Source organism: Grus americana, unplaced genomic scaffold (assembly GCF_028858705.1).
Source record: "Grus americana isolate bGruAme1 unplaced genomic scaffold, bGruAme1.mat scaffold_612, whole genome shotgun sequence".
NCBI lineage: Eukaryota > Metazoa > Chordata > Aves > Gruiformes > Gruidae > Grus > Grus americana.
In genome coordinates, this window is record NW_026561842.1 from 1 (window position 1) to 27,567 (window position 27,567).

Sequence of the window (27,567 nt, forward strand, 5' to 3'; positions counted from 1 at the left end):
CCCTGAGAGCCCTCCCCACGCAGCCTTGGCCCAGCCATGAGGTCACTGGGGCTGTGAGGTCACAGAGCCCAGCAGCGCCGCTTCAGCCATATAAACTGAGTGCTCAGCCTCTGGCCCCGACTACTGCAGCAGCAGCAGCAGCAGCCAGCAGCAGCAGCAGCAAGCAGCAGCAGCAGCAGCAGCGTTACTGTGCGAGTGTGGGGGAGCATGGCCCCCACCCACCGCCTTCTCCTCGTCTTCCTCCTCCTGGTGGCCCTGCATGCCAGGGCTGCCTGGGCTGCTCCGTGGCGAGCACAGGGAGCAGGTAAGCAGGCGGCGCTGGTGCAGCCTTTCACAGGCCGGCGGGCTCCTCTCCCCGAGACGTGTGGTGCTGGTTTGTTTCCTCCAGTGCTTTAACGAGGGTTTCCGCTGTGTGCGAGAGAGCTCTCCCAGAAAGCAAGCCCCCAGGGGCCGCATGTTGGTCCATCCGCTCCTCAAGGGTGTTGCAGATGGCCTGGCAAGAGTGTTGGGAGAGCTGCCAGGAGCCAGCCAAGAGGCCACCAGGCCCCTCTGCAGCTTTGCCAAGCTGGACCTTCTTCTGGCTCCCACCCACGCCCTGCATGCGTTGTGCCCTCTCCTCGCGTGATCCCCTCACCGCTTCCGCCGTTCGGGTCTGCCGATGCAGCTGGCAATCCATGACGGAAGCTTCTCTGCCTGTTCAGTTACAGATGTGCCCGTGGGAAGGGCTTTTCCGGCTCCTCAGCTGGATGCTGTGCCACAGGCCGGTTGGCACCGCAGGGGTGAGTCAGTCTGTCTCTGCTGACCTCACAGGCTAAGCACTGGTTTTCCATAATTTAGTCCTGTGAAATTGAACCAAATACTTTCTGTGAAGGTCCTCCAAGAGCGCAGTACCACCAACCTGAAGGAGGAAAAAAGCGCCCAGAGCCATCTCCACTCCTGAGGGAGATGCTGGACGAACTGGAGAGACGACACAGTGGGTATTTTTCACTGTGCCTTAGCTGTGAGACTCGGCAGCCGGAGGTTTTAGATACACGTCTGGAGACGCTGTGGCCTGCGCTCGATTTCCCGTCTGCAGATCGAGAGCTGGGATGGGACGAATGTGACTGTTGCTGGTGCTCACAGGGAAGGGCGTGAGGGCCCTTCTCAGAAGGGCTGTTTCCCCGGCTGGCCTGGCTGCAGCTTCTTCCCGTCCTCTTTGAAGGAGGAAGGCGTTTAGCATCATCCCCTTGCCGTTCGCCCAAAGCGCACTATGTGCCAGGCAAGCCAGAAGATCACACGCCATTTCCTGGTCTGCCGGCAGGTCAGGTGTGACTGTGGTTTGGAGTAGTGACCAGGTGCAGCCCCAAAAGCCCAGGCCTTGTTGCTAAACCTTACTGGTGTCTTTGAGAAGTCTTGCCTCCTGATGCTGCCATCTCCCTGATGGGGAACAGTTCCATCTAATCCAGCTGTCCTGCTTGCTTTCTCAAGAGACGGACCGAGAGGCTGTGAAGAAGCTCTTGTTTCCAGACGGAAGCAAGCGGCTCCCTGCCAGTCCCTCCCGACGAAGCGCAGGCAACGCAAGGCGCCGGCACGCCAGGTACTTGCTGTCCCGCGGTCAGCCGGTGTCAGCCCTCAGGATGGCTGTGTCTCAGCAGGCTCTTCCCCCAGCACCCGCTCTTGCACGTCACGTCAGCACCTCAGGCTTTACCTGTCGTCTCTGCTTTTTGGCAGTGCTGTCAGAGTCCGGAGAAGACCACCAGGCCAGCAGATATGATTTTTTCCAAGCGGACTCAGGTACTGAGCAGTCTTGCTGGGGTCCCTAAGTGGGAGACATGTCCCGAAAGCTGGCCATATCAAAGAGAAGTGCTGCAAGCTCACCAGTGGTGCACAGGACGGACTAACATCCTGAATTGCTCCTCCAGATGCGGTCGGAAAGAGAATCGCAAGTGCTGACCGTCCCCAGAGGACCGCAGGTGTTTTATGCCCCCAAGATGTGCGAAGGCGCTGTATGATAGGCACAGCAGCAGGCGTGATTTCCGTGCCAGTTATCATAGTGGTCTGCTGCATCGTGATCCATTGGCAGCGGCAGAAGAAAAAAGAGTGAGTCGTTGATTTAGTTCTCCACACACGCGCGCGCACACACACACACACACACGCTGCTTGCTTAGGTGGCTGCTCATAGCCACGAAGCTTTTCTCGCCAGGCTGCTGCGGAGCGGCGAATTAGTGGTTGGCGAAAAAAACTCTGCCGAGGCTTCTGCTGCTGCTGTCGGATGCTTCAACTTAATTCCTGGGCGGCCTTCTCAGGATCTTGCTCTGACTGGAGTTCAGGGCCGCAGCAGCCTCCTCTCTCCACAGGCGCGCCATGGCAGGTTCCGGAGACTGGCTGGAAGCCGGTGGCCGCCCCTCGCGCCCAGACAGCCGCACCAGCCGGAGCAGCATTGCCAGCCGCCCCGGCAGCCCTGAGAGCTGGACCGAAAACCAGCAGCCAGGGCTCCTGCCTGGCAAACCGGCGCGCTCAGCGCCCCCACGGCCCCCGCGCCCGGCCTCCACACAGCCATCAATCCCGGACAGCACCATCAGCCAGAGCAGCATCGCCAGCTGGACCAGCTGCCCCAGCAGCCCTGAGAGCGGGACCGAAAGCCAGCAGCCAGCGCTCCTGCCTGGCAAACCGGCGTGCTCGGCCTCCCCACGACCCCCACAGTCCTCGCACCCAGCGTCCACACGGCCCTCACACCCGGCGTCCACACGGCCCTCGCACTCAGCGTCCGCACGGCCCTCGCACCCGGCGGCCACACGGCCCTCGCACCAGGTGGCCACACGGCCCTCGCACCCGGCCTCCACACGGCCCTCGCACCCGGCCTCCACACGGCCCTCGCACCAGGCGGACACACGGCCCTCGCACCAGGCGGCTACACGGCCCTCGCACCCGGCGTCCACACAGCCCTCGCACCAGGCCTCCACACGGCCCTCACACCCGGCCTCCACACGGTCCCCACGGCGCCCGCACCCCCACAGGCTGACCCCAACCACTCTGCAGCTGCAGGATCAGCCTGGCGCTCTCCAGCCTCAACCCAAAAGGCCCCCCCGGCCCTCCGGACAGCGCTGAAGGTGGCCCCGCCAGGGTCGGCATTGCGGCACGCTCACAGACCCCTGACCGACAGCTTCTGGGACCAGTCGGCCGTTTGTGAATAAAGATGGACGGAGCTGTTGCACAAGTGTCCGAGTGGTACCAACAGCAAACCCCGCGAGGCACCAGCCCGGTGCAGCCGTGGTGCAGGCAGGGGCCGGGCACACTGGCTCCTCCAACCAGTGGCGGGGCCACGATGCACTGGGGGAGCCCACGGCCACGGCCAGCGACACCAACCTGAGCGCCGCACGGTACGGGAGCCCCACCTGGCCAGTGGCACGGACTGGTTTATTGCAGCAGGGTCATCTGGCCATGGACCTGCTCAAATGGCATAGCCAGGAAAAGAGGGAAGGCATCTAGAACAGCTCCAGGGACACAAGCCTGGCAAACAAGCCTGCTGGGGGCAAAGCAAAGGTCCTTGCTTAGTAATGGGCCCTAATTGATGGGCCATCACCAAGTGGGGGTGCTGTCAAGTATCTCCGCATCTGGGTGCTGAGCCTCCTGGTCAGAGCCTCCCTGAGCAAGGCTTTTGCTGCCTTGGGAGTAACAAAGTGGTGGCCCCCACACCCCCGCTTGAACAGCCTGTGGAAAGGCTGGCTGAAGCATTGGCACCAGCTCAGCTGTGCTGATAAGGCTGTGGCCTCCGGACACGGAAGCAAAACACACATTTAGAAGCAAAACACACATTAACAATCAAGGCTGTTCAAGTGTTGAGGACGAGAGGGTTTTAAGGCTTCTGCCCGGGAAGTGTGGATGATGTTTTTTTCTCTCCATTGCTTTAGCGAGGGTTTCAACACAAAGTTGGTCAGAGGGCTGGAGCACCTCTCCTATGAGAACAGGCTGAGAGAGTTGGGGTTGTTCAGCCTGGAGAAGAGAAGGCTCCGGGGAGACCTAATTGCGGCCTGCCAGTACCTGAAGGGGCCTACAGGAAAGCTGGAGAGGGACTGTTAATCAGGGAGTGTAGTGACAGGACAAGGGGGAATGGGTTTAAACTGACAGAGGGTAGATTTAGATTCGATGTTAGAAAGAAATTCTTCCCTGTGAGGGTGGTGAGGCACTGGCACAGGTTGCCCAGAGAAGTTGTGGAGGCCCCATCCCTGGAAGCGTTCAAGGCCAGGTTGGATGAGGCTTTGGGCAACCTGGGCTAGTGGAGGGTACCCCTGCCCATGGCAGGGGGGTTGGAACTAGATGGTCTTTGAGGTCCCTTCCAACCAACCCAAACCATTCTACGATGATTCTATGATCCCTCTGTGTGCGTGAGAGCTCTCTCTCCCGGTAAGAAAGGCCCGAGGGGCTGTATGTTGGTCCATGCTGGCAGCCTTCATTGCTTCATTAGGCACGTGGAACTGCACTTCTCTCGTGACGGCATGTCCCTGAGGCTACAGCTGCCAAATCAGACCGCTGAAGCGTTTCCCCACTTGACAAGTAGGAGAGTGTTATCAAAACGAGTGGCTTGGCAGTGGCAAGCCTCCAGATCCAGGCTCATCCAAATGCATGGCAAGGCAGCTGGCTGGTGCTGGTGCCCCGCTGCCTGGTCGTGCACTGGAGCATGGCTCGGGTTTCCTGAGCTCCCCTCTTTTCTTTGAGCTGAGCTTTGGCTCAGCTACAAGAGCTACTCCGATAAAAATGAAAAGATTGATCTAGGTGCCGTGTTAGTGGTGCTGTTCTCCCCACTGCACAGTTAAGGTAGTAGGAGAAGACAATGTGCTCTGCGTCCTCAGCAAGCTGTTTTGAAGGTGCCAGGATGGAGCAGTTTCACGAGAGCCTGAGCCACATCTGTAGCTCGAGAAAAGTTTGCACTCCCAGATGGTAACAGGCGGGCTTTTAGCGCTCGCTGCCTGCTGGACAGGCAGCCAGGCCCCACGGCGTGATGGGAGCAATCCTGCCGGCCTCATTGGAGTGAAGAGTTGCGAGCTTTGGGAATGAGAGGTAGTACTGAATTTTGACCTTGGGCGGGAGCGAAGGCGATACTGTGTTGGCTCACCGTTCTTCAGGTGTCAACAGAAGAGGGAGATAGAGCTTGCACTCATGGGCTTTGCTTACCCCACGGAGGTTGTAGTATCTGATCCAAAGCACGTGTTTTCAGGTGAATGGATTGGAGCAGCCTTCTCCAATAATTCCAGCTTGTAGTAAATCACCTTTGGGCTCTCTAGGTGGCTACTGCTAGCAGAGCCTTGATTTTCAGAAACAGCTTTCAAGTCAAATGTCCCTTCATCCCCTCCACGTTGCAGGTGATTGAGCCTGGTAAATAATTCAGTGACCGGAGATGATCTCAAGAGATGAATGTGTTAGGACACAGCTGAGGTGTTGAGGGAGAGCTGTGCTTTGTCCCCAGTAGCTTTGCAAAGCTGGGCTTTATTCTTTAAAGACCCCAGAAGATGGTGTCCGCTTGCATTCTGGGGCCAAGGCCCTGCCAGCAGCAGAAGTCAGCTCCGGTAGTTGTCTCTCAAAGAGAAGACTGGCCATGCCTGCCTGCAATTGCCCGCTGATCACGCCAGGTCAGTGAGCTGGGAAAGTCACAGTGTATGGAAGGTCTCCAGATTCCCTGAGGCTCTCGTGTCCAGTGTCGAAAAACTGCTAGCGGCATTGCTCTGAAGTCTGCGAAGCCCTGAGGGCCTGGGACTTTGTCCTACTGCACCTAAAAGCTCTAGGGTGGAGACACCACCGTCAGCTTACCTTTCCCCTCACTGTCCCTCTCTCCCTTGCAGCCTGACACGTACCTGTGTGTTTTCCCTTGATAGCACAGAAACGTGAGGCCACCAGTTGGCAGAGTCTCCTTTTTGGGGACAGGAGGATTCTCCTCATCGGGTGCATCTGATACCTGTGAATATTGAAATATTAAGATCAATTCAAGCAATTAGAGCCATTGCTCAACAGATGTAACCAAACAAAAGGGAAACCGTCGTAACTTAGAAAATAATTAGTTGTAAGATAAGAAGCTCTGGAACAATCTCATTTTAAACAGCTCGGCCTTGGAAAAACAGATGCGCAAAGATAAGAAAGTTACAAGGTGATCACAAAACCAGCCTTGAGGGATAAGGTATATGTGATACCAGGACTGAGTGCGAAGACCCCCGAGGACCACCTGGAGGTGCCAACAAGCATGCACGAAAGACATTAGCATATGCTAAGGAGTTCCCGGAAGATCCTTGAATGTGATAAGCACTACTCGGAAAGATACTGAATATGTATATTAGCACAGTATAAATACTTGCTAGTTTTGTCTTTTGGGTGTGCACGTTAGGTGGAGTTATCCCCCGTGCACCCAGCGCTGCAATAAAGAATGCCTGCTTTCTAAAACTTCAAAATAAGTCCTAGAGAGTGAATTCACGAAGGACGTGAAAATGGATGTGATGGAATGGACAATCTTCAAAATCAATCACGCTTTAGCCTCATGAGCTGCTGGTAACAGCACCGGAGGAGGTCAGTAATTCTCCTGAGAGGAATACGTCCCAGAGCTCAGCTGGCTCTTCTCCCCAAGACGTGTGGTGCTGGTTTGTTTCCTCCAGTGCTTTAGCGAGGGTTTCCGCTGTGTACGAGAGAGCTCTCCCAGAAAGCAAGCCCCCCAGGGGCCGCATGTTGGTCCATCCGCTCCTCAAGGGTGTTGCAGATGGCCTGGCAAGAGTGTTGGGAGAGCTGCCAGGAGCCAGCCAAGAGGCCACCAGGCCCCTCTGCAGCTTTGCCAAGCTGGACCTTCTTCTGGCTCCCACCTTGTTACCTGAGCCCCTTCCAGAGCCTGGAATTCACTGAGGCAGCAGTGGATCCCAAAGTGCAATGGAAACCTTTCTCATCTGTGCTTGCTTCTAGACGAGGATGCCGACAATGGTGCTTCTTGGCTGGATGTTGATTTGGAGCCCCTGGAGCACCCTGGAGGTAAGTTCTCAGTGTCCCTTTCCTTGAGCCTGAGAGCAATCCCCCAGAGACAAGTGCCGTGGAGTGACCCCCTCTTTGCATTGCACTCCCCTGCACAACTCTGATGGGAAGTATCTGAAGCTGTGTTATGGTGTGGCAGATGCACCCGCCCCGACAAAGCCTGCGGGCAAACATTCCTGCCGCAGTTTGAATCATGCCCGCAGGGCACCGGCAGTTTCAGTTGATGGGAGACAAAGCTGAGGTCTTTGGCCAATAGGGACCTACGTGATCATATATGACCACAGGTCAGAGTCGAATTGGGTATAAACGGAGTCCTGCGAGGGGGCCATCTTGAGTCAGTCTCCCTCAGAGTAGCGGGTTTGCGGTCAGGGGCTCTCCCCGTGTGTTGGAACGCCACCTGCGGTTCATCTTCTGTACAGATTGAGAGACCTCATCTTACACGGGTGAGTGATCTTGCACATTTTGGGTCATCACCCATAAACCTTAGGAGCTCTTCAGTCAGCGCTGTAGTGTTAATATCCCAACCGACATCATGAACCTGTGGATTGTTAATGTGTGTTGGACCCAGAGTGGTTTCGCCTAGAACAAAACTTAGTTTTTCCCCTTCCATCTTGTAAAATAAGTAGTTTTGATTGTTTGTTAACTGGACTTGTAACCGTGGGACAGGGGCCATGAAACAGAAACTATAGCATCAGGTTGAGATAATTAGTTTGTAACCAAGGGAATAGGTAATGAAGCTAACTGACCATGGCAAGGTATAATGCTGCTATGTTCCATGTACAGTCCCTACCAAAGTGAACAACAGGTTTGGAGATATTAATCTTATGAAGTAAGTTGTTATGGACAGGTGCATCCACAGCAAGGATACTGCGCATGCCTGCAAGAAGAGGGTCACGCAGCGGACACGGGTGCGAGACCGCTGACGACCACCAGAGACCCTTGAGGACCACCGACTCAAATCACTGAGCATGCGTGACGGGGAGGAGAATATGGAAATGGATTCTAAGAAATGATTATCATAGGACTGCCCTTTCTGAGACAAACGATGAATATGTATGTTTTGCTCCTACATAACCTGTGTGTTGGTGATCACCTGGCATGCACGTTGGGTGGAGCTATCCCCCGTGCATCCAGCGCTGCAATAAAGAATGCCTGCCTTTTAACACTACATCGGTGTTACGAGGTTTATTCCCGGATTTCGGTGACAGGTTTTGGCGACCCAAATGGGACACTGCTTTTGAACCTCAACGGATCCGTGGGATCGCAGGACCTCCAGCCGGCACCGGGTAATTCTCGGGGAGAGCCTCCGATCCCCGGACCAAAGAGCTCTGAGCAAGACCCCTGGGAGAGGTAAAGGCATTCTTTTTTGATTTGAATATTTGCTCTTTTGAATATTTGCTCTTACCACCGTGGCGGGACAGGCCCGCACCGAGAGAAATCCCTGAGGGAGCTCTAACACGGGTTGGGGTCCCTCTGACTAGTGCTTGTGATAGTGTACAATCACAACCACTAAGTCCCTGGGAGATGGGTACTTTTCCGAGTAAGAAACCAATCCCACAAAAAACACCACTGGGATGTATTTTGGAACGTTGGAAAGATCTGGGAAGAATTGATCCTTTGACTCGGAAACAATTGATTGAATATTGTAATCATTGGTGGCCACTGTATGCTTTAGAGAGTGGGGAAAAGTGGCCGGAAAATGGGACATTGCAATATAACACAATTTTGCAATTGATGCTATTTTGTAAGAGGGAAGGTAAATGGAATGAAACGGCATGTGTAGATTTGTTTGTCCACACTGCGAAACCATCCGGAATGGCAAAAGCAATGTGAATTGGTTTCACCTAGTTCTGTGGTAATGGCATTAAAGGGGCAGGAACCTGATAAAAATTTGGAAAAGGTTGCTCAGCTTATGATACTGGTAAGCGGTGGTTTAAATGTGAATTTGAAGAAGATGACGTGGAATTATTGGTTGCACCTCGCAGAAGGCTAGGAAATGATCAGGGGGATCAAAATCTGGAGGCTAACAACGCTTCCGCCCCTCCTGTGGAAGGAGAGGCAGAAGGATTCAGCCCGGTTGCTGGGAGGACAAGGGGAAGAGGGGGAGGAGACGGATTAACTCCCCTCCAGGCCCCTCTTCGACAGGCAGTTGGTAATGAGGGTCCGGTAATGGTAGAAGTTCCCTTCTCAACTGATTTAAGAGCATGGAAAGAAACTGCAGGCACTTATTGGGATGATCCCGAAAGAGTTGCCAAAGTAGTTGAAACAATAATCAGAACCCAAAACCCCAATTGGGAGGATTTGCAAGTAATATTGGATACTTTGTTGGAAGATACTGAAAAGAAAATGGTATTGAATATGGCCAGAAAACAAGTAGAAGGAGCTCATGCCAATGGGATTATACAAGGGACAGTGGACCAGAATTTTCCATCCACAAACCCTGAGTGGGACCCTAATCATCCGGGACCCAGAGGGATGCTGACTAGATCTCAGAAGTGGATTTTGTTTGGTGATAGACATGCAATGCCAAAAGCAATTCATTGGTCTAAACTTTATGAAGTGAGACAAGAATTACATGAGTCCCCTTCAGCCTTTATGGAAAGACTGAAGGTGACTGCTAGAAAATACACTAATTTGGACCCAGAGTAAACCAAAACCAAAACCAAAACCAAACCAAAAAACACCACGGAAGAAGCTATACAATTGGCCTCTATATTTATGGGATAATCAGCCCTAGAAAAAAACTCCAGAAAGTGGGAGGGGCTGAGTCCAGAGACTTAGGTAAAACGCTTGAAGTAGCCTGGACTGCGTATAACAACAGAGAAAAAGCAAAAGAAGTCAGACAAATGCAAAGGGATGGAAAAATTCTGGCAATCTTGACTGAGAATAATAAACGTGTAAAGCGACACTCAGCCATAAATCAGCAGAGGGTGTTGGTGCGACGGGGCAAAAAGAGAACTAGCCTTTCTTGAAACTGTTAAAATTTAAGCTGGGAAAACAGCGGGTAACACATCAATTTTTGTACATGCCCAAATGTCCGTTGCCCTTATTGGGACAAGATTTATTAAGCAAATTAGATGCACAAATAATTTTTAAAGATGGAGAAATCAGATTACTAATACCAGAATCAAAAGCCATAGAGGCGAGAGTGTTTATGTTACAGGATTCCTCCAAGGAGGAACAGATTCCAGAAGTGGTGGACAATGCAGTAACCCCTTTGGTATGGGCAAGTGAAGTTCCAGGATGATCCAAACTGGCAGAACCAGTAAAGGTGACTTTAAAACCTGGAGCCAAGCCGGTAAGGCAAAAACAGTATCCTATTAAGTGGGAGGCTCGAAAGGGATTAGAGGAATTACTTACAAAATTTTTAGAATATGGGCTGTTAGTAGAATGTGAATCAGAATATAATACCCCTATATTACCAGTAAGGAAATCAGGAGGCAAGGAATACTACCGATTGGTTCAGGATCTGAGGGCCGTAAATCAAATAGTTCAAGATATACACCCAGTAGTGGCCAAGCCATACACTTTACTGACATCTTTGAAGGAGGAACATAAATGGTTTACTGTACTGGATTTAAAGGATGCCTTCTTTTGCATACTTCTGGATACAAAAAGTCAAAGCATATTTGCTTTTGAATGGGAAAGTCCTGCTACAGGACGAAAAATGCAACTAACATGGACTGTACTTCCGCAAGGATTTAAGAATAGCCCCACACTATTTGGAAATCAATTGGCAAAAGAGTTAGAAATGTGGAAGAAACAGAATCAAGGAGAAGGTATGTTATTACAGTATGTGGATGACATCCTGATAGCAGCAGAAAGCAAAGAAACATGTTTTGAAATGACCATCAGTTTCTTGAATTTCCTGGGCCAAGGAGGATATAGAGTTTCCAGAAACAAGGCCCAGATAGGGAAAGAAGCAGTGATTTATTTGGGATTTGAGATATCTGAAGGACAGAGACAACTGGGAAACGAAAGAAAGAAAGAAGCCATTTGTCAGATCCCCGAACCTAACAGTCCAAAGGAACTGAGAGCCTTTCTGGGAATGATTGGGTGGTGTCGACTCTGGATTCTAAATTATGGACTGCATGTGAAACCCCTATATGAAGCCCTGAAGGAATCCAAAAACCAATATTTGATTTGGACACCTGAAGGCCACAAATCATTTCAAGAACTCAAAAAGGCATTAATGATGGCCCCTGCATTGGGTTTACCTGATCTAACCAAACCTTTTGAGCTGTTTGTGCACGAAAGTCAACATCTGGCCCTTGGAGCGCTGGCGCAACGGCCGGGGTCTTGGAAGCGGCCGGTGGGGTACTTCTCCAAACAACTTGACACCGTGAGTAAAGGATGGCCAGGATGTTTGCGTGCCGTGGCAGCAACGGTGCTGCTGATTCAGGAAGCTTGAAAATTGACTATGGGCCGAAAGATAGCGGTATACGTACCACATATGGTAATAACTGTCTTAGAACGAAAGGGGGGTCACTGGCTATCCCCCAGCAGAATGTCGAAATACCAGGTTGTCCTATTGGAACAAGATGATGTGGAATTAAAAACAACAGCAATTGTAAATCCAGCAACGTTCCTGCCAACAAAAAAATCCTACCGAGAAATTGGAACAGGATTGCCTGCTAACCATTGAACAAGTTTATTCCAGCAGGCCGGACCTGACAGACAAACCTTTGAAGGATCCTGATCTGGAACTGTTTACGGACGGAAGCAGTTTCGTGCAAGAAGGAAGGCGAATGGCCGGATATGCTGTTGTTACCACCGACAAGGTATTGGAGTCAGGGACGCTACCTGCAAATACATCGGCGCAGAAAGCAGAATTGGTGGCGTTAAAGCAGGCTTTACGGATGGCAGAAGGGAAAAGGGTAAACATACAGACGGATTCCAAATATGCATTTGGTGTGATCCATGCTCATGGAGCCATCTGGAAAGAAAGAGGGCTGTTATCAGCCCAAGGATCACCGATAAGGCATAAGGAGGAAGTTCTTCAACTCCTACAAGATGTGCAGAAACTGAAGGAAGTGGCTGTAATGCATTGCAAGGCTCATCAGTTTGGTCAGACGGTAATCGATTGGCAGATAAAGCTGCAAAGGAGGCTGCAGGACAAGGTATCCTTGCACTAGTACCAGTAAAACCGATGAAAATTCCAAATTGAAAAGCAAGATACAGCAAACTAGATGAACAATTGGCAGAGCACTTCAAAGCATCTCAGAATACGGAAGGATGGTGGGTAACACCAGAAAAATCAGGTAATAGTAACTCCACAAGTTATGTTAGAACTTGCAAAAGAGAAACGTGAGCAGACACACTGGGGTGTAGATGCTACGCTTACAAGTTTAAGAACATCTGTAATGTGTCTAGGATAGGACAATATGAGTGGAAGTATTGAAAAGTTATTATTTCAAAACTTCCAAAGGGGGGAAATGTAACCGTGGGATAGGGGCCGTGAAACAGAAACTATAGAATCAGGTTGAGCTAATTAGTTTGTAACCAAGGGAACAGGTAATGAAGCTAACTGACCATGGCAAGGTACAGTGCTGCTATGTTCCATGTACAGTCCCTACCAAAGTGAACAACAGGTTTGGAGATATTAATCTTATGAAGTAAGTTGTTATGGACAGGTGCATCCACAGCAAGGATACTGCGCATGCCTGCAAGAAGAGGGTCACGCAGCGGACACGGGTGCGAGACCGCTGACGACCACCAGAGACCCTTGAGGACCACCGACTCAAATCACTGAGCATGCGTGACGGGGAGGAGAATATGGAAATGGATTCTAAGAAATGATTATCGTAGGACTGCCCTTTCTGAGACAAACGATGAATATGTATGTTTTGCTCCTACATAACCTGTGTGTTGGTGATCACCTGGCATGCACGTTGGGTGGAGCTATCCCCCGTGCATCCAGCGCTGCAATAAAGAATGCCTGCCTTTTAACACTACATCGGTGTTAGGAGGTTTATTCCCGGATTTCGGTGACAGACTGGCCTAGTTTGTGTGGTTCTGTGACATTTTAAATTGGAGTAGTCGGCAGGATGTCTACTGAGGAGTTGTTATGGAAGCACAGCTGAAATCTTTCTGCAGGTTTTGATTGGGCAAAGGAGAAATGATCTGACCCAGTAGTGGTCATGGAGGGGACAGAACAATGCCATGGAAATAGTCGAAATGGCTAAAGGAACTGTGTGTGCCATCCTAGGTGCCTGCTTGATTCAAGCATAGAAACAAAATAATGATTGTGAAAGATTAGCCACGGACAATTTAAAGAAACAGCTAGAAATAGATTGTTTGAAAGGAGAATCTCAAAGAGAAAGAGCAGACACATCTGTTGCAACAAAAAATTGAACTAATGCTAGCACAAGCAGAGAAAAATCCCAGTATCTTCCAAATCGAAAATTAATTTTGGGTGCAGACCCCGAGGATTGGGATGGGGATATCTGGGGAGACCCTGATGAAAACAGCTCCGAGGAAACGGAGGAACTGAAGGAAAGGGACGTGCGACCTCTTATTAAAGCAGAGAGGCACACGGGTCCGCAAGGCAGGAACCCATGAACCACAGTCCGCACCATTCCCTGGTCAGGACCCGAGCTCAGTGAATTGCAAGCAAAGTTCTCGTGAAAACCTGGAGAGACGGAAACGGAGTATTTGTGGGGAGTCTAACGGGGCTCATTGGATACCGTCGAGTGATGAAGAAGCGAGAGGGTTTTGGGGTCTGGGAACGTTTCTGATTGACGGACCGCAGGGCAACCAGCCATGAACACCCTGAGTGGCTTATTGGGCTGAGGGTGTGGACCCCAAAGAGCAGGGGGGAACCTATTACCATTAAAATAAAGGGATTGTCAGAGCTAGCCGAAGGAGTGCAAAAAGCCGCTTGTATTCAAGCAGTGTATGAAAGAGGGCAGCAAGTGATACCGGTGGCTGCACCAGTAGACCCCAACCACCTGAGACCTCTTATTAGGGGATTGCCGGACGCTTTGAAAATACATGTTCAGTCCCTGAGAGAAAGGGTTCAGAGAGCCATTGAGCAAAATCGGCAACACCTTCAGACCACCCCCCCCCCGCCCACGTTTTGACTTGGGCGGAGACGTTACACAACATAGTGACTTACGGGCGCGAGATGGGACGGACTGCTCCCGGGGGTGGCGCCGAGGGGAACACGAGGGTCGGACAAGCGGATCGCAAACCCCACCCTGAGCGGCCTCCACGCCGGGAGCAGGGGCCTTTTCCGGGGCGGGTCGGACCGGACTTAGGATTCAGAAAGAAATAGCCTTTGGTGAAAGGTATTAGCACTAGGAACACCTGGAGCAATGCTGCATGGGCAATCTACGGCTCAGGTCCGGAAACTGGTGGAATTGCTAGAGGGGGAGATTAAAGAACAACAGGAAGTGCCGGCAACCGCGCCCGCCCGGGAGAGGAACCTTAACCCTTTCGGGCCTCTGCGAGAGGAGCTGCAAGAGTTACAGAGCTGGAAGCCGCGGTTTGGTGGTCGGGCCGCCCACTCAGCATGGTGAATTCCTGCTAATGAACCCTGTGGGTCTAAGACGGCTAAGTTTAGACTTTTTAATTGATACAGGAGCCCAAATTAGCGTTTTGAATAAGCAACACGCTGAGAAATTGGGAATTAAACCCTCAAGAAAAGCTATAAATATAATAGGTGTAACAGGTACAGCAGAAAAATGTCCTTTAGCTCAGATTCAACTTTGGCTACCTGGGGAGACAAGAATGACAGCTGTGTAAGTGGCCCTAAGCCTTCATAAGGAAAATATATTGGGATTTGATGTATTAGCAGGCAGGCGGTGCTGTGTACCTAATGGCAAGATGGAGTTTTCGAAGTCAGTGGGCAAAAGCTGCCCATGTTAGAACCCTGCAGCTTGCACCTGCGCTACCACAATCTAAAGTAACCTGTGTTTCTCAATACTCTTTGCCAACTGCAGCAAAACAGGGCATTACAGATGTAATTAACAATCTTGAAAAAAAGCAGATCATAAGTTGGACCCACTCACCATACAATTTTCCAGTTTGGCCAGTCCGTAAGCCTGATGGATGGTGGTGTCTAACAATTGATTATAGAAAATTGAATAGTAATACTCCACCCTTAAGTGCTGCTATCCTGAGTATAACATCGGTGGTGATGGCAATCCAGGCAGCCGCTCACGCATGGATGGCCACTTTAGATGTTAAAGACATGTTCTTTGATACCCCTGAGAGAAGAGGATAAACCCCAATTTGCTTTCACTTGGGAAGGAGTGCAGTACACCTTTAACCGACTGCCTCAAGGATATAAACACTCTACTACCATTGCCCACAATGCCAAATCAGGCTCAGGGCCAGCCACCCAAATCAAGCCCCTGCCCAGCATATCAAACGAGATAAAGCTCTTTGGAGCACCTGGCAAATTATGTCGCGCCCTTGAGACCTTCACATGGAAAAAGACAAATTTTGATAGGAGTAGAGGTGATAGCAGGATTAACCATGGCCACAGCTGTTGGCACAGCCACAGGAGATCAGACAGTCCAAGTGCCGCAAAGAATGGTTTGGTATTTTGCCCATTCCTGAATGTATTCAGAGTGACAATGGGTCGCATTTCACAGCCACAGTGGTACAAGACTGGGCGTGGATAGAAGGTATCAAATGGGCATTTCACACACCATATTATCCCCAGGCCAATGGGATAGTTGAGCGAACCAATGGTTTGGTTAAAAGACATGCTGATGTCTTGCGCCATAACTGGGACATATGATTGCCACAAGCAGTCTTCACTGTTAATAACTGATGGGGAAATTATGGAAGCCCAATGACATGAGCATTTTGTCCCACGGGACCATTGATGGGTGATGCCCCCATACCTGATGTCCTCAGTGGGAACTGATCCTTTTGATCATGTATAGGCCGACCTGTCATGGAGAAACTACCTTCCATTGGCATTGTACCCATGACCCTGGCAAAACCAAGAGGCTTATATGCCTGGGAAGCCCTAGACAGGAGCGGAAAGACCCACTATATAAGTACTTGGTGGATAATCCCTGACTGAGGGGAACACTGAAACCTGGTTCAAAGGACCGAGGGTTGATTTTTTTTTGTTTGTTTTTGGTGCTTTCTTACAGGACAATGAAGAGGAGGGCTGTCCTGCTGCGGCTCCTACTAGCAGTAGTAATGCTGGCTGATGCGGACAGCAAAGACCTGGATGATAACATGGTAGTGAAAACGACAATAGGGTTTGCCCAAATGATGAATCTAACCTCAGTGACGGTTTGTCCACCTACCCCCATGTCAGCAGAAGACCCCTTAACAATTTTTGTGCAAGACATTAACATAGCACGTGTTGTTGAGCTCACACGGAAGCGGTATAACAATTATAGCTGGTATTTCAAAAGGCCTGAAGGCAAGGGTTACACTTACGTTGTCTATAGTTGGTCACCAGGTGCCTTAAATGCGAGCTTGGTATGGGGTGCAAGATGCAATTATATTCTCCAACCCCCTATTGATACCACGAGGTGGAGTGTGAATGGCACTGTACCATGAAATCATGGGGAGCTACTGAATGTAATACTTGGAGTGCTGACAATCAGTCTCAACAGTATACAAAACTGTTAAATGCCTCATGGTGTATTAAACGCCATGAAAGGCATAGTAATGAGTGTCCCAGCACATGTAATTGAAACTCATTTGACTGTCCTCTGAACTACATGTGAGCTACGCATACCTATATGCCCAGTTGGGATGGGAACAAGGATAAGACACCCCCAGTGAGGAAATCTGCTCTCTGGAACTGCCAAGTAGAAATTGGATGCAAAGACATTGACAAGATGCCATTACTATGGCTATACCCTCCCATTAAGAGACCTATAACACAGAGCTGCTTGTGCAGTAATACCGGTTACTCATGACCCTCTGTCTTAGATGGTAGTAAGAAAGGCTATTGTCCTTCTGTTACTACTATACCAGGTCCATGCCAAACATCCACTGTCCTTGCACCCCCTAACTTAGTATGGGCATGCTCTGATGGTCACCTATACTCCCGACTACATTCAACTGTTCCTGGGCTAGCCTGTACACTGGCTGTGCTCTCCCTCTGTCCCATTTATCGGGAAGGGCCAATCCCACACCAGTGGTGGGACTGTAGACCAAGGGATTTACGGAAAGGATGGCAAGAAGCCCTAACACGAATTGGGTGGTGGATGGAATCATTATTTGGAGCAAGAATTGCCCCAGTACAAAACCGACAAGCTGTTTTGGATCTAGGCCTACAACTATCGGCTTTAGCCAACACATCTGACAATCTGAAGTTTTTAGATGATCAGTTACAACATACCAGTAAAATGACCATTCAAAACCGAGCTGTTTCAGACCTCATGCTGTTAAAGGAGGAAGGCGTATGTGGAGTTCTGAACCTGTCAGTGGATGACTGTTGTGTCCACATCCCAAATGTATCAATACCACTTTAAGACCAAATCAACAAGATGAAGAAAGTAGCCAAAGATTGAGAAGCGATTGTCGCTGGACTAGGAACGAACTGGCTGGGGAAAGTTTTTGACATGTTTGGATTTTCTCTTGCTGGATGGCTAACCAGTCTCCTTCAGTCTTTGATAATGACTGTAGTTATAATACAGATTACAAGAATTATTAGAAGTTGTATTAAGTGCACATTCGTAAGATCTGTGTCAGTTGTAACATACACTCCCTTAGAACCTGTTCATGTAAATGATATACTAATATAGCCATAGAACAATTGAGAAACAATGATCCACAATGAGAATTCAGACTCACCAAGACTGTGCTCCCTTTTAACTGTGGAGGCAGGAGGTGACTGTACCACTACTCCAAGGAAACCAGTCGAATCATGACTGCTGTCACGGGGTGGATTATGTGGCAGATGCACCCGCCCCGACAAAGCCTGCGGGCAAACATTCCTGCCGCAGTTTGAATCATGCCCGCAGGGCACCGGCAGTTTCAGTTGATGGGAGACAAAGCTGAGGTCTTTGGCCAATAGGGACCTACGTGATATGACCACATATATGACCACAGGTCAGAGTCGAATTGGGTATAAACGGAGTCCTGCGAGGGGGCCATCTTGAGTCAGTCTCCCTCAGAGTAGCCGGGTTTGTGGTCAGGGGCTCTCCCCGTGTGTTGGAACGCCACCTGCGGTTCATCTTCTGTACAGATTGAGAGACCTCATCTTACACGGGTGAGTGAGTTTGCGCAACCATAAACCTTAGGAGCTCTTCAGTCAGCGCTGTAGTATTAATATCCCAACCGACATCATGAACCTGTGGATTCTTAAAGAAGCCAGAGTGGTTTCACCTAGAACAAAACTTGGTTTTTCCCATTCTCTCTTGTAAAATAAGTATTTTTGATAGTTTGTTTCTTAACTGGACTGGCCAAGTTTGTGTGGTTCCGTGACACAGGGGAGCTGTTCTGTCCTGCGCTTGTTTGCAGCTGTGCCTGCGGGCGAAGGCGATCCCACTTCCCGGCTGGGTTCCAGGAGCGAGGCTCCGGCAGATCGCGTGGGTACGTCGTGGCTTTTCCCTCCCTCTGGGAGCTGCCAGTCCAAAGCCCAAAGGTCAGCCAGCCGGGCGCCTCTGCAGCTGTGAGGATGCAGCCCTGCGCGCGTGTGCCCTCTCCTCGCGTGATCCCCTCACCGCTTCTGCCGTTCGGGTCTGCCGATGCAGCTGGCAATCCATGACGGAAGCTTCTCTGCCTGTTCAGTTACAGATGTGCCCGTGGGAAGGGCTTTTCCGGCTCCTCAGCTGGATGCTGTGCCACAGGCCGGTTGGCACCGCAGGGGTGAGTCAGTCTGTCTCTGCTGACCTCACAGGCTAAGCACTGGTTTTCCATAATTTAGTCCTGTGAAATTGAACCAAATACTTTCTGTGAAGGTCCTCCAAGAGCGCAGTACCACCAAGCTGAGGGAGGAAAAAAGCGCCCGGAGCCATCTCCACTCCTGAGGAAAATGCTGGACGAACTGGAGAGACGACACAGTGGGTATTTTTCACTGTGCCTTAGCTGTGAGACTCGGCAGCCGGAGGTTTTAGATACACGTCTGGAGACGCTGTGGCCTGCGCTGATTCAGCAGGCTTTTTGGGCTGCGCTCGATTTCCCGTCTGCAGATCGAGAGCTGGGATGGGACGAATGTGACTGTTGCTGGTGCTCACAGGGAAGGGCGTGAGGGCCCTTCTCAGAAGGGCTGTTTCCCCGGCTGGCCTGGCTGCAGCTTCTTCCCGTCCTCTTTGAAGGAGGAAGGCGTTTAGCATCATCCCCTTGCCGTTCGCCCAAAGCGCACTATGTGCCAGGCAAGCCAGAAGATCACACGCCATTTCCTGGTCTGCCGGCAGGTCAGGTGTGACTATGGTTTGGAGTAGTGACCAGGTGCAGCCCCAAAAGCCCAGGCCTTGTTGCTAAACCTTACTGGTGTCTTTGAGAAGTCTTGCCTCCTGATGCTGCCATCTCCCTGATGGGGAACAGTTCCATCTAATCCAGCTGTCCTGCTTGCTTTCTCAAGAGACGGACCGAGAGGCTGTGAAGAAGCTCTTGTTTCCAGACGGAAGCAGCGGCTCCCTGCCAGTCCCTCCCGACGAAGCGCAGGCAACGCAAGGCGCCGGCACGCCAGGTACTTGCTGTCCCGCGGTCAGCCGGTGTCAGCCCTCAGGATGGCTGTGTCTCAGCAGGCTCTTCCCCCAGCACCCGCTCTTGCACGTCACGTCAGCACCTCAGGCTTTACCTGTCGTCTCTGCTTTTTGGCAGTGCTGTCAGAGTCCGGAGAAGACCACCAGGCCAGCAGATTTTTTCCAAGCGGACTCAGGTACTGAGCAGTCTTGCTGGGGTCCCTAAGTGGGAGACATGTCCCGAAAGCTGGCCATATCAAAGAGAAGTGCTGCAAGCTCACCAGTGGTGCACAGGACGGACTAACATCCTGAATTGCTCCTCCAGATGCGGTCGGAAAGAGAATCGCAAGTGCTGACCGTCCCCAGAGGACCGCAGGTGTTTTATGCCCCCAAGATGTGCGAAGGCGCTGTATGATAGGCACAGCAGCAGGCGTGATTTCCGTGCCAGTTATCATAGTGGTCTGCTGCATCGTGATCCATTGGCGGCGGCAGAAGAAAAAAGAGTGAGTCGTTGATTTAGTTCTCCACACACACGCGCGCACACACACACACACACGCTGCTTGCTTAGGTGGCTGCTCATAGCCACGAAGCTTTTCTCGCCAGGCTGCTGCGGAGCGGCGAATTAGTGGTTGGCGAAAAAACTCTGCCGAGGCTTCTGCTGCTGCTGTCGGATGCTTCAACTTAATTCCTGGGTGGCCTTCTCAGGATCTTGCTCTGACTGGAGTTCAGGGCCGCAGCAGCCTCCTCTCTCCACAGGCGCGCCATGGCAGGTTCCGGAGACTGGCTGGAAGCCGGTGGCCGCCCCTCGCGCCCAGACAGCCGCACCAGCCGGAGCAGCATTGCCAGCCGCCCCGGCAGCCCTGAGAGCTGGACCGAAAACCAGCAGCCAGGGCTCCTGCCTGGCAAACCGGTGCGCTCAGCGCCCCCACGGCCCCCGCGCCCAGCCTCCACACAGCCATCAAGCCCGGACAGCACCATCAGCCAGAGCAGCATCGCCAGCTGGACCAGCTACCCCAGCAGCCCTGAGAGCGGGACTGAAAGCCAGCAGCCAGCGCTCCTGCCTGGCAAACCGGCGCGCTCGGCCTCCCCACGGTTCCCACAGTCCTCGCACCAGGCGTCCGCACGGCCCTCGCACCAGGCGGCCACACGGCCCTCACAGCAGGCGGCCACACGGCCCTCGCATGCGGCGTCCACACGGTCCTCGCACCCGGCATCCACACGGCCCTCGCACCAGGCATCCACACGGCCCTCGCACCAGGTGGCCACACGGCCCTCGCACCCGGCCTCTGTACGGCCCTCACACCAGGCGGCCGCACGGCCCTCGCACCTGGCCTCCACACAGCCCTCCCAGCAGGCAGCCACACGGCCCTCATACCCAGCCTCTACACGGCCATCGCACCAGGCGGCCTCTGCACGGCCCTCGCACCCGGCATCCACACAGCCCTCGCACCCGGCGTCCACACGGCCCTCGCACCCGGCGGCCACACGGCCCTTGCACCAGGCAGCCACACGGCCCTCGCACACAGCCTCTGCACGTCCCTCACACCTGGCCTCCACAGAGCCCTCACAGCAGGCAGCCACACGGCCCTCATACCCGGCCTCCACACAGCCCTCGCACCTGGCCTCCACACAGCCCTCACAGCAGGCAGCCACACGGCCCTCGCACCCGGCCTCAACACGGCAATCGCACCAGGCGGCCGCACGGCCCTCGCACCCGGCATCCACACGGCCCTCGCACCAGGCGGCCACACGGCCCTCGCACCCGGCGTCCACACGGCCCTCGCACCAGGCGGCTACACGGCCCTCGCACCCGGCATCCACACGGCCCTCGCACCAGGCGGCCACACGGCCCTCGCACCCGGCGGCCACACGGCCCTCGCACCAGGTGGCCACACGGCCCTCACACCCGGCCTCCACATGGTCCCCACGGCACCCGCAACCCCACAGCCTGACCCCAACCACTCTGCAGCTGCAGGATCAGCCTGGTGCTCTCCAGCCTCAACCCAAAAGGCCCCCCCCGGCCCTCCGGACAGCGCTGAAGGTGGCCCCGCCAGGGTCGGCATTGCAGCACGCTCACAGACCCCTGACCGACAGCTTCTGGGACCAGTCGGCCGTTTGTCTGTGGATAAAGATGTTGCACAAGTGTCCGAGTGGTACCAACAGCAAACCCCGCGAGGCACCAGCCCAGTGCAGCCGTGGTGCAGGCAGGGGCCGGGCACACTGGCTCCTCCAACCAGTGGCGGGGCCACGATGCGCTGGGGGAGCCCACGGCCACGGCCAGCGACACCAACCTGAGCGCCGCACGGTACGGGAGCCCCACCTGGCCAGTGGCACGGACTGGTTTATTGCAGCAGGGTCATCTGGCCATGGACCTGCTCAAATGGCATAGCCAGGAAAAGAGGGAAGGCATCTAGAACAGCTCCAGGGACACAAGCCTGGCAAACAAGCCTGCTGGGGGCAAAGCAAAGGTCCTTGCTTAGTAATGGGCCCTAATTGATGGGCCATCACCAAGTGGGGGTGCTGTCAAGTATCTCCGCATCTGGGTGCTGAGCCTCCTGGTCAGAGCCTCCCTGAGCAAGGCTTTTGCTGCCTTGGGAGTAACAAAGTGGTGGCCCCCACACCCCCGCTTGAACAGCCTGTGGAAAGGCTGGCTGAAGCATTGGCACCAGCTCAGCTGTGCTGATAAGGCTGTGGCCTCCGGACACGGAAGCAAAACACACATTAACAATCAAGGCTGTTCAAGTGTTGAGGAGGACAGGGTTTTAAGGCTTCTGCCTGGGAAGTGTGGATGATGTTTTTTTCTCTCCATTGCTTTAGCGAGGGTTTCAACACAAAGTTGGTCAGAGGGCTGGAGCACCTCTCCTATGAGAACAGGCTGAGAGAGTTGGGGTTGTTCAGCCTGGAGAAGAGAAGGCTCCGGGGAGACCTAATTGCGGCCTGCCAGTACCTGAAGGGGCCTACAGGAAAGCTGGAGAGGGACTGTTAATCAGGGAGTGTAGTGACAGGACAAGGGGGAATGGGTTTAAACTGACAGAGGGTAGATTTAGATTCGATGTTAGAAAGAAATTCTTCCCTGTGAGGGTGGTGAGGCACTGGCACAGGTTGCCCAGAGAAGTTGTGGAGGCCCCATCCCTGGAAGCGTTCAAGGCCAGGTTGGATGAGGCTTTGGGCAACCTGGGCTAGTGGAGGGTTGGAACTAGATGGTCTTTGAGGTCCCTTCCAACCAACCCAAACCATTCTACGATGATTCTATGATCCCTCTGTGTGCGTGAGAGCTCTCTCTCCCGGTAAGAAAGGCCCGAGGGGCTGTATGTTGGTCCATGCTGGCAGCCTTCGTTGCTTCATTAGGCACGTGGAACTGCACTTCTCTCGTGACGGCATGTCCCTGAGGCTACAGCTGCCAAATCAGACCGCTGAAGCGTTTCCCCACTTGACAAGTAGGAGAGTGTTATCAAAACGAGTGGCTTGGCAGCGGCAAGCCTCCAGATCCAGGCTCATCCGAACGCATGGCAAGGCAGCTGGCTGGTGCTGGTGCTGAGCTGAGCTTTGGCTCAGCTACAAGAGCTACTCCGATAAAAATGAAAAGATTGATTTAGGTGCCGTGTTAGTGGTGCTGTTCTCCCCACTGCACAGTTAAGGTAGTAGGAGAAGACAATGTGCTCTGCGTCCTCAGCAAGCTGTTTTGAAGGTGCCAGGATGGAGCAGTTTCACGAGAGCCTGAGCCACATCTGTAGCTCGAGAAAGGCTTGCACTCCCAGATGGTAACGGGCGGGCTTTTAGCGCTCGCTGCCTGCTGGACAGGCAGCCAGGCCCCACGGCGTGATGGGAGCAATCCTGCCGGCCTCATTGGAGTGAAGAGTTGCGAGCTTTGGGAATGAGAGGTAGTACTGAATTTTGACCTCGGGCGGGAGCGAAGGCGATACTGTGTTGGCTCACCGTTCTTCAGGTGTCAACAGAAGAGGGAGATAGAGCTTGCACTCATGGGCTTTGCTTACCCCATGGAGGTTGTAGCGTCTGATCCAAAGCACGTGTTTTCAGGTGAATGGATTGGAGCAGCCTTCTCCAATAATTCCAGCTTGTAGTAAATCACCTTTGGGCTCTCTAGGTGGCTACTGCTAGCAGAGCCTTGATTTTCAGAAACAGCTTTCAAGTCAAATGTCCCTTCATCCCCTCCACGTTGCAGGTGATCGAGCCTGGTAAATAATTCAGTGACCGGAGATGATCTCAAGAGATGAATGTGTTAGGACACAGCTGAGGTGTTGAGGGAGAGCTGTGCTTTGTCCCCAGTAGCTTTGCAAAGCTGGGCTTTATTCTTTAAAGACCCCAGAAGATGGTGTCCGCTTGCATTCTGGGGCCAAGGCCCTGCCAGCAGCAGAAGTCAGCTCCGGTAGTTGTCTCTCAAAGAGAAGACCGGCCCTGCCGCAAAAGTCCTCCCCAAAAGGTGAGGATTGAATAGTGACATCCTTTGCGATGCCTGTGTGCTCAGGAAAGGGGCCCTATCGAGGGAGGATCAGCTGGAGCAGGGAATGGTCTCTCGGGCTCTCCCTGTGCTTCCTGGGGAGCGTTGCGCTCTGCTTTGCCTCCGCAGGCGCTTCCAGCCCCACTGCGAGGCCAGAAGAATGGAGGCGGGAAGAGACCCCAGGGAAGGGGGAGGATGAGGAAGAAAAGCGCTCATTTTGAGCGGGTTTGGTTGCAGGTTGCTCCTGGAAGACTGGTCAGGGCGGTAGAAGGGGAGCGTGCCCCCAGACCCCGCATTGATCCCACGTGCTTGCTGCAGGATTCGTGGGCTCGGCCAGGTGAGCGGCTGGGCGTAGCTCACTGCTCTCCATTTCTCAGGCAGCCAGCAGCCCCTTGCTCGCATCCCTGGCCCCGCAAGCCTTCCCCTTCCTCCTTCACAGCCATCTGGGAGCAGGGCAAATGTTTTTGGATTAATAACAAGGGAATTGCACAAAGGAGCTGAAAAGGGATGTGATGGAATGGACAATCTTCAAAATGACTCGCCCTTTAGCCTCATGAGCTGCTGGTAACAGCACCCAAGGAGGTCAGTAATTCTCCCGAGAGCAATACGTCCCGGCGTACACCTTGGATTTATTCAGCCTGCTCAAACAGAAGAATCATGCGGAACCAAGGGAATGCGCCAGGCCTCTGTCCCTCCCAGCCCCGGCCAGTCCCTTGTTTTTTCATTAACTGCCAAGGAAAGTGACTCTCAGGTCGCTGACTGCGCGCTAACTCGTGCACGGACAGGCTGAGGCCGGACGCGTCACGCCAAGGCAGCTGCAATAAGGGAGAGCTCCTTCGGTCTCGAGTGGCCGGGCTGCTGCTTCTCGCTGGGCCCGAAATCCCTCGTCTGCGGTTCCCTGTTGTTCTGGGGCCTGCGAGCTCCTCGTACCCCGGTGACAGCGCCCGGAAAACGGCAGAGCTGTGGGCTCAGCCCGGTGGGACTGTGTCCCAGCCCTTGGACGGAGCTGCCCAGCGGGACGTGCTCCCCTCCCCACAAGGACAGCTCCCCCAGCTGTGCTCCAGCAGCTCTCCGCCAGCACCCTGAGAGCCCTCCCCACGCAGCCTTGGCCCAGCCATGAGGTCACTGGGGCTGTGAGGTCACAGAGCCCAGCAGCGCCGCTTCAGCCATATAAACTGAGTGCTCAGCCTCTGGCCCCGACTACTGCAGCAGCAGCAGCAGCAGCAGCAGCAGCAGCAGCAGCAGCATTACTGTGCGAGTGCGGGGGAGCATGGCCCCCACCCACCGCCTTCTCCTCGTCTTCCTCCTCCTGGTGGCCCTGCATGCCAGGGCTGCCTGGGCTGCTCCGTGGCGAGCACAGGGAGCAGGTAAGCAGGCGGCGCTGGTGCAGCCTTTCACAGGCCGGCGGGCTCCTCTCCCCGAGACGTGTGGTGCTGGTTTGTTTCCTCCAGTGCTTTAGCGAGGGTTTCCGCTGTGTGCGAGAGAGCTCTCCCAGAAAGCAAGCCCCCCAGGGGCCGCATGTTGGTCCATCCGCTCCTCAAGGGTGTTGCAGATGGCCTGGCAAGAGTGTTGGGAGAGCTGCCAGGAGCCAGCCAAGAGGCCACCAGGCCCCTCTGCAGCTTTGCCAAGCTGGACCTTCTTCTGGCTCCCACCCACGCCCTGCATGCGCGTGCCCTCTCCTCGCGTGATCCCCTCACCGCTTCCGCCGTTCGGGTCTGCCGATGCAGCTGGCAATCCATGACGGAAGCTCCTCTGCCTGTTCAGTTACAGATGTGCCCGTGGGAAGGGCTTTTCCGGCTCCTCAGCTGGATGCTGTGCCACAGGCCGGTTGGCACCGCAGGGGTGAGTCAGTCTGTCTCTGCTGACCTCACAGGCTAAGCACTGGTTTTCCATAATTTAGTCCTGTGAAATTGAACCAAATACTTTCTGTGAAGGTCCTCCAAGAGCGCAGTACCACCAACCTGAAGGAGGAAAAAAGCGCCCAGAGCCATCTCCACTCCTGAGGGAGATGCTGGACGAACTGGAGAGACGACACAGTGAGTATTTTTCACTGTGCCTTAGCTGTGAGACTCGGCAGCCGGAGGTTTTAGATACACGTCTGGAGATGCTGTGGCCTGCGCTCGATTTCCCGTCTGCAGATCGAGAGCTGGGATGGGACGAATGTGACTGTTGCTGGTGCTCACAGGGAAGGGCGTGAGGGCCTTTCTCAGAAGGGCTGTTTCCCCGGCTGGCCTGGCTGCAGCTTCTTCCCGTCCTCTTTGAAGGAGGAAGGCGTTTAGCATCATCCCCTTGCCGTTCGCCCAAAGCGCACTATGTGCCAGGCAAGCCAGAAGATCACACGCCATTTCCTGGTCTGCCGGCAGGTCAGGTGTGACTGTGGTTTGGAGTAGTGACCAGGTGCAGCCCCAAAAGCCCAGGCCTTGTTGCTAAACCTTACTGGTGTCTTTGAGAAGTCTTGCCTCCTGATGCTGCCATCTCCCTGATGGGGAACAGTTCCATCTAATCCAGCTGTCCTGCTTGCTTTCTCAAGAGACGGACCGAGAGGCTGTGAAGAAGCTCTTGTTTCCAGACGGAAGCAGCGGCTCCCTGCCAGTCCCTCCCGACGAAGCGCAGGCAACGCAAGGCGCCGGCACGCCAGGTACTTGCTGTCCCGCGGTCAGCCGGTGTCAGCCCTCAGGATGGCTGTGTCTCAGCAGGCTCTTCCCCCAGCACCCGCTCTTGCACGTCACGTCAGCACCTCAGGCTTTACCTGTCGTCTCTGCTTTTTGGCAGTGCTGTCAGAGTCCGGAGAAGACCACCAGGCCAGCAGATACGATTTTTTCCAAGCGGACTCAGGTACTGAGCAGTCTTGCTGGGGTCCCTAAGTGGGAGACATGTCCCGAAAGCTGGCCATATCAAAGAGAAGTGCTGCAAGCTCACCAGTGGTGCACAGGACGGACTAACATCCTGAATTGCTCCTCCAGATGCGGTCGGAAAGAGAATCGCAAGTGCTGACCGTCCCCAGAGGACCGCAGGTGTTTTATGCCCCCAAGATGTGCGAAGGCGCTGTATGATAGGCACAGCAGCAGGCGTGATTTCCGTGCCAGTTATCATAGTGGTCTGCTGCATCGTGATCCATTGGCGGCGGCAGAAGAAAAAAGAGTGAGTCGTTGATTTAGTTCTCCACACACGCGCGCGCGCACACACACACACACACGCTGCTTGCTTAGGTGGCTGCTCATAGCCACGAAGCTTTTCTCGCCAGGCTGCTGCGGAGCGGCGAATTAGTGGTTGGCGAAAAAACTCTGCCGAGGCTTCTGCTGCTGCTGTCGGATGCTTCAACTTAATTCCTGGGCGGCCTTCTCAGGATCTTGCTCTGACTGGAGTTCAGGGCCGCAGCAGCCTCCTCTCTCCACAGGCGCGCCATGGCAGGTTCCGGAGACTGGCTGGAAGCCGGTGGCCGCCCCTCGCGCCCAGACAGCCGCACCAGCCGGAGCAGCATTGCCAGCCGCCCCGGCAGCCCTGAGAGCTGGACC

The 27,567-nt window shown here is 53.5% G+C and overlaps 1 protein-coding gene across 1 annotated transcript; it reads left to right on the forward strand.

Moving 5' to 3' along the window:
• Positions 1-168: 168 nt before the first annotated feature.
• LOC129200874 (zinc finger CCCH domain-containing protein 18-like) lies at positions 169-27,567 on the forward strand. Its single transcript, XM_054812123.1, has 15 exons — positions 169-304; positions 6,916-6,981; positions 18,427-18,498; positions 18,697-18,774; positions 18,867-18,968; positions 19,490-19,597; positions 19,732-19,789; positions 20,350-20,790; positions 21,725-21,898; positions 24,838-25,028; positions 25,817-25,894; positions 25,987-26,088; positions 26,583-26,690; positions 26,825-26,887; positions 27,016-27,567. The coding sequence occupies exons 1-15, from the start codon at positions 208-210 to the stop codon at positions 27,195-27,197; spliced, it is 1,920 nt and encodes a 639-aa protein (XP_054668098.1). The 5' UTR covers positions 169-207; the 3' UTR covers positions 27,198-27,567.

Coding starts and splice junctions, on each gene's coding strand:
- LOC129200874 (XM_054812123.1), top strand. CDS start 208: ATGGCCCCCACCCACCGCCTTCTCCTCGTCTTCCTCCTCCTGGTGGCC. Junction 19,598..19,731: donor GCAAGGCGCCGGCACGCCAG/GTACTTGCTGTC, acceptor GCTTTTTGGCAG/TGCTGTCAGAGTCCGGAGAA. Junction 26,888..27,015: donor TTTTTTCCAAGCGGACTCAG/GTACTGAGCAGT, acceptor TTGCTCCTCCAG/ATGCGGTCGGAAAGAGAATC.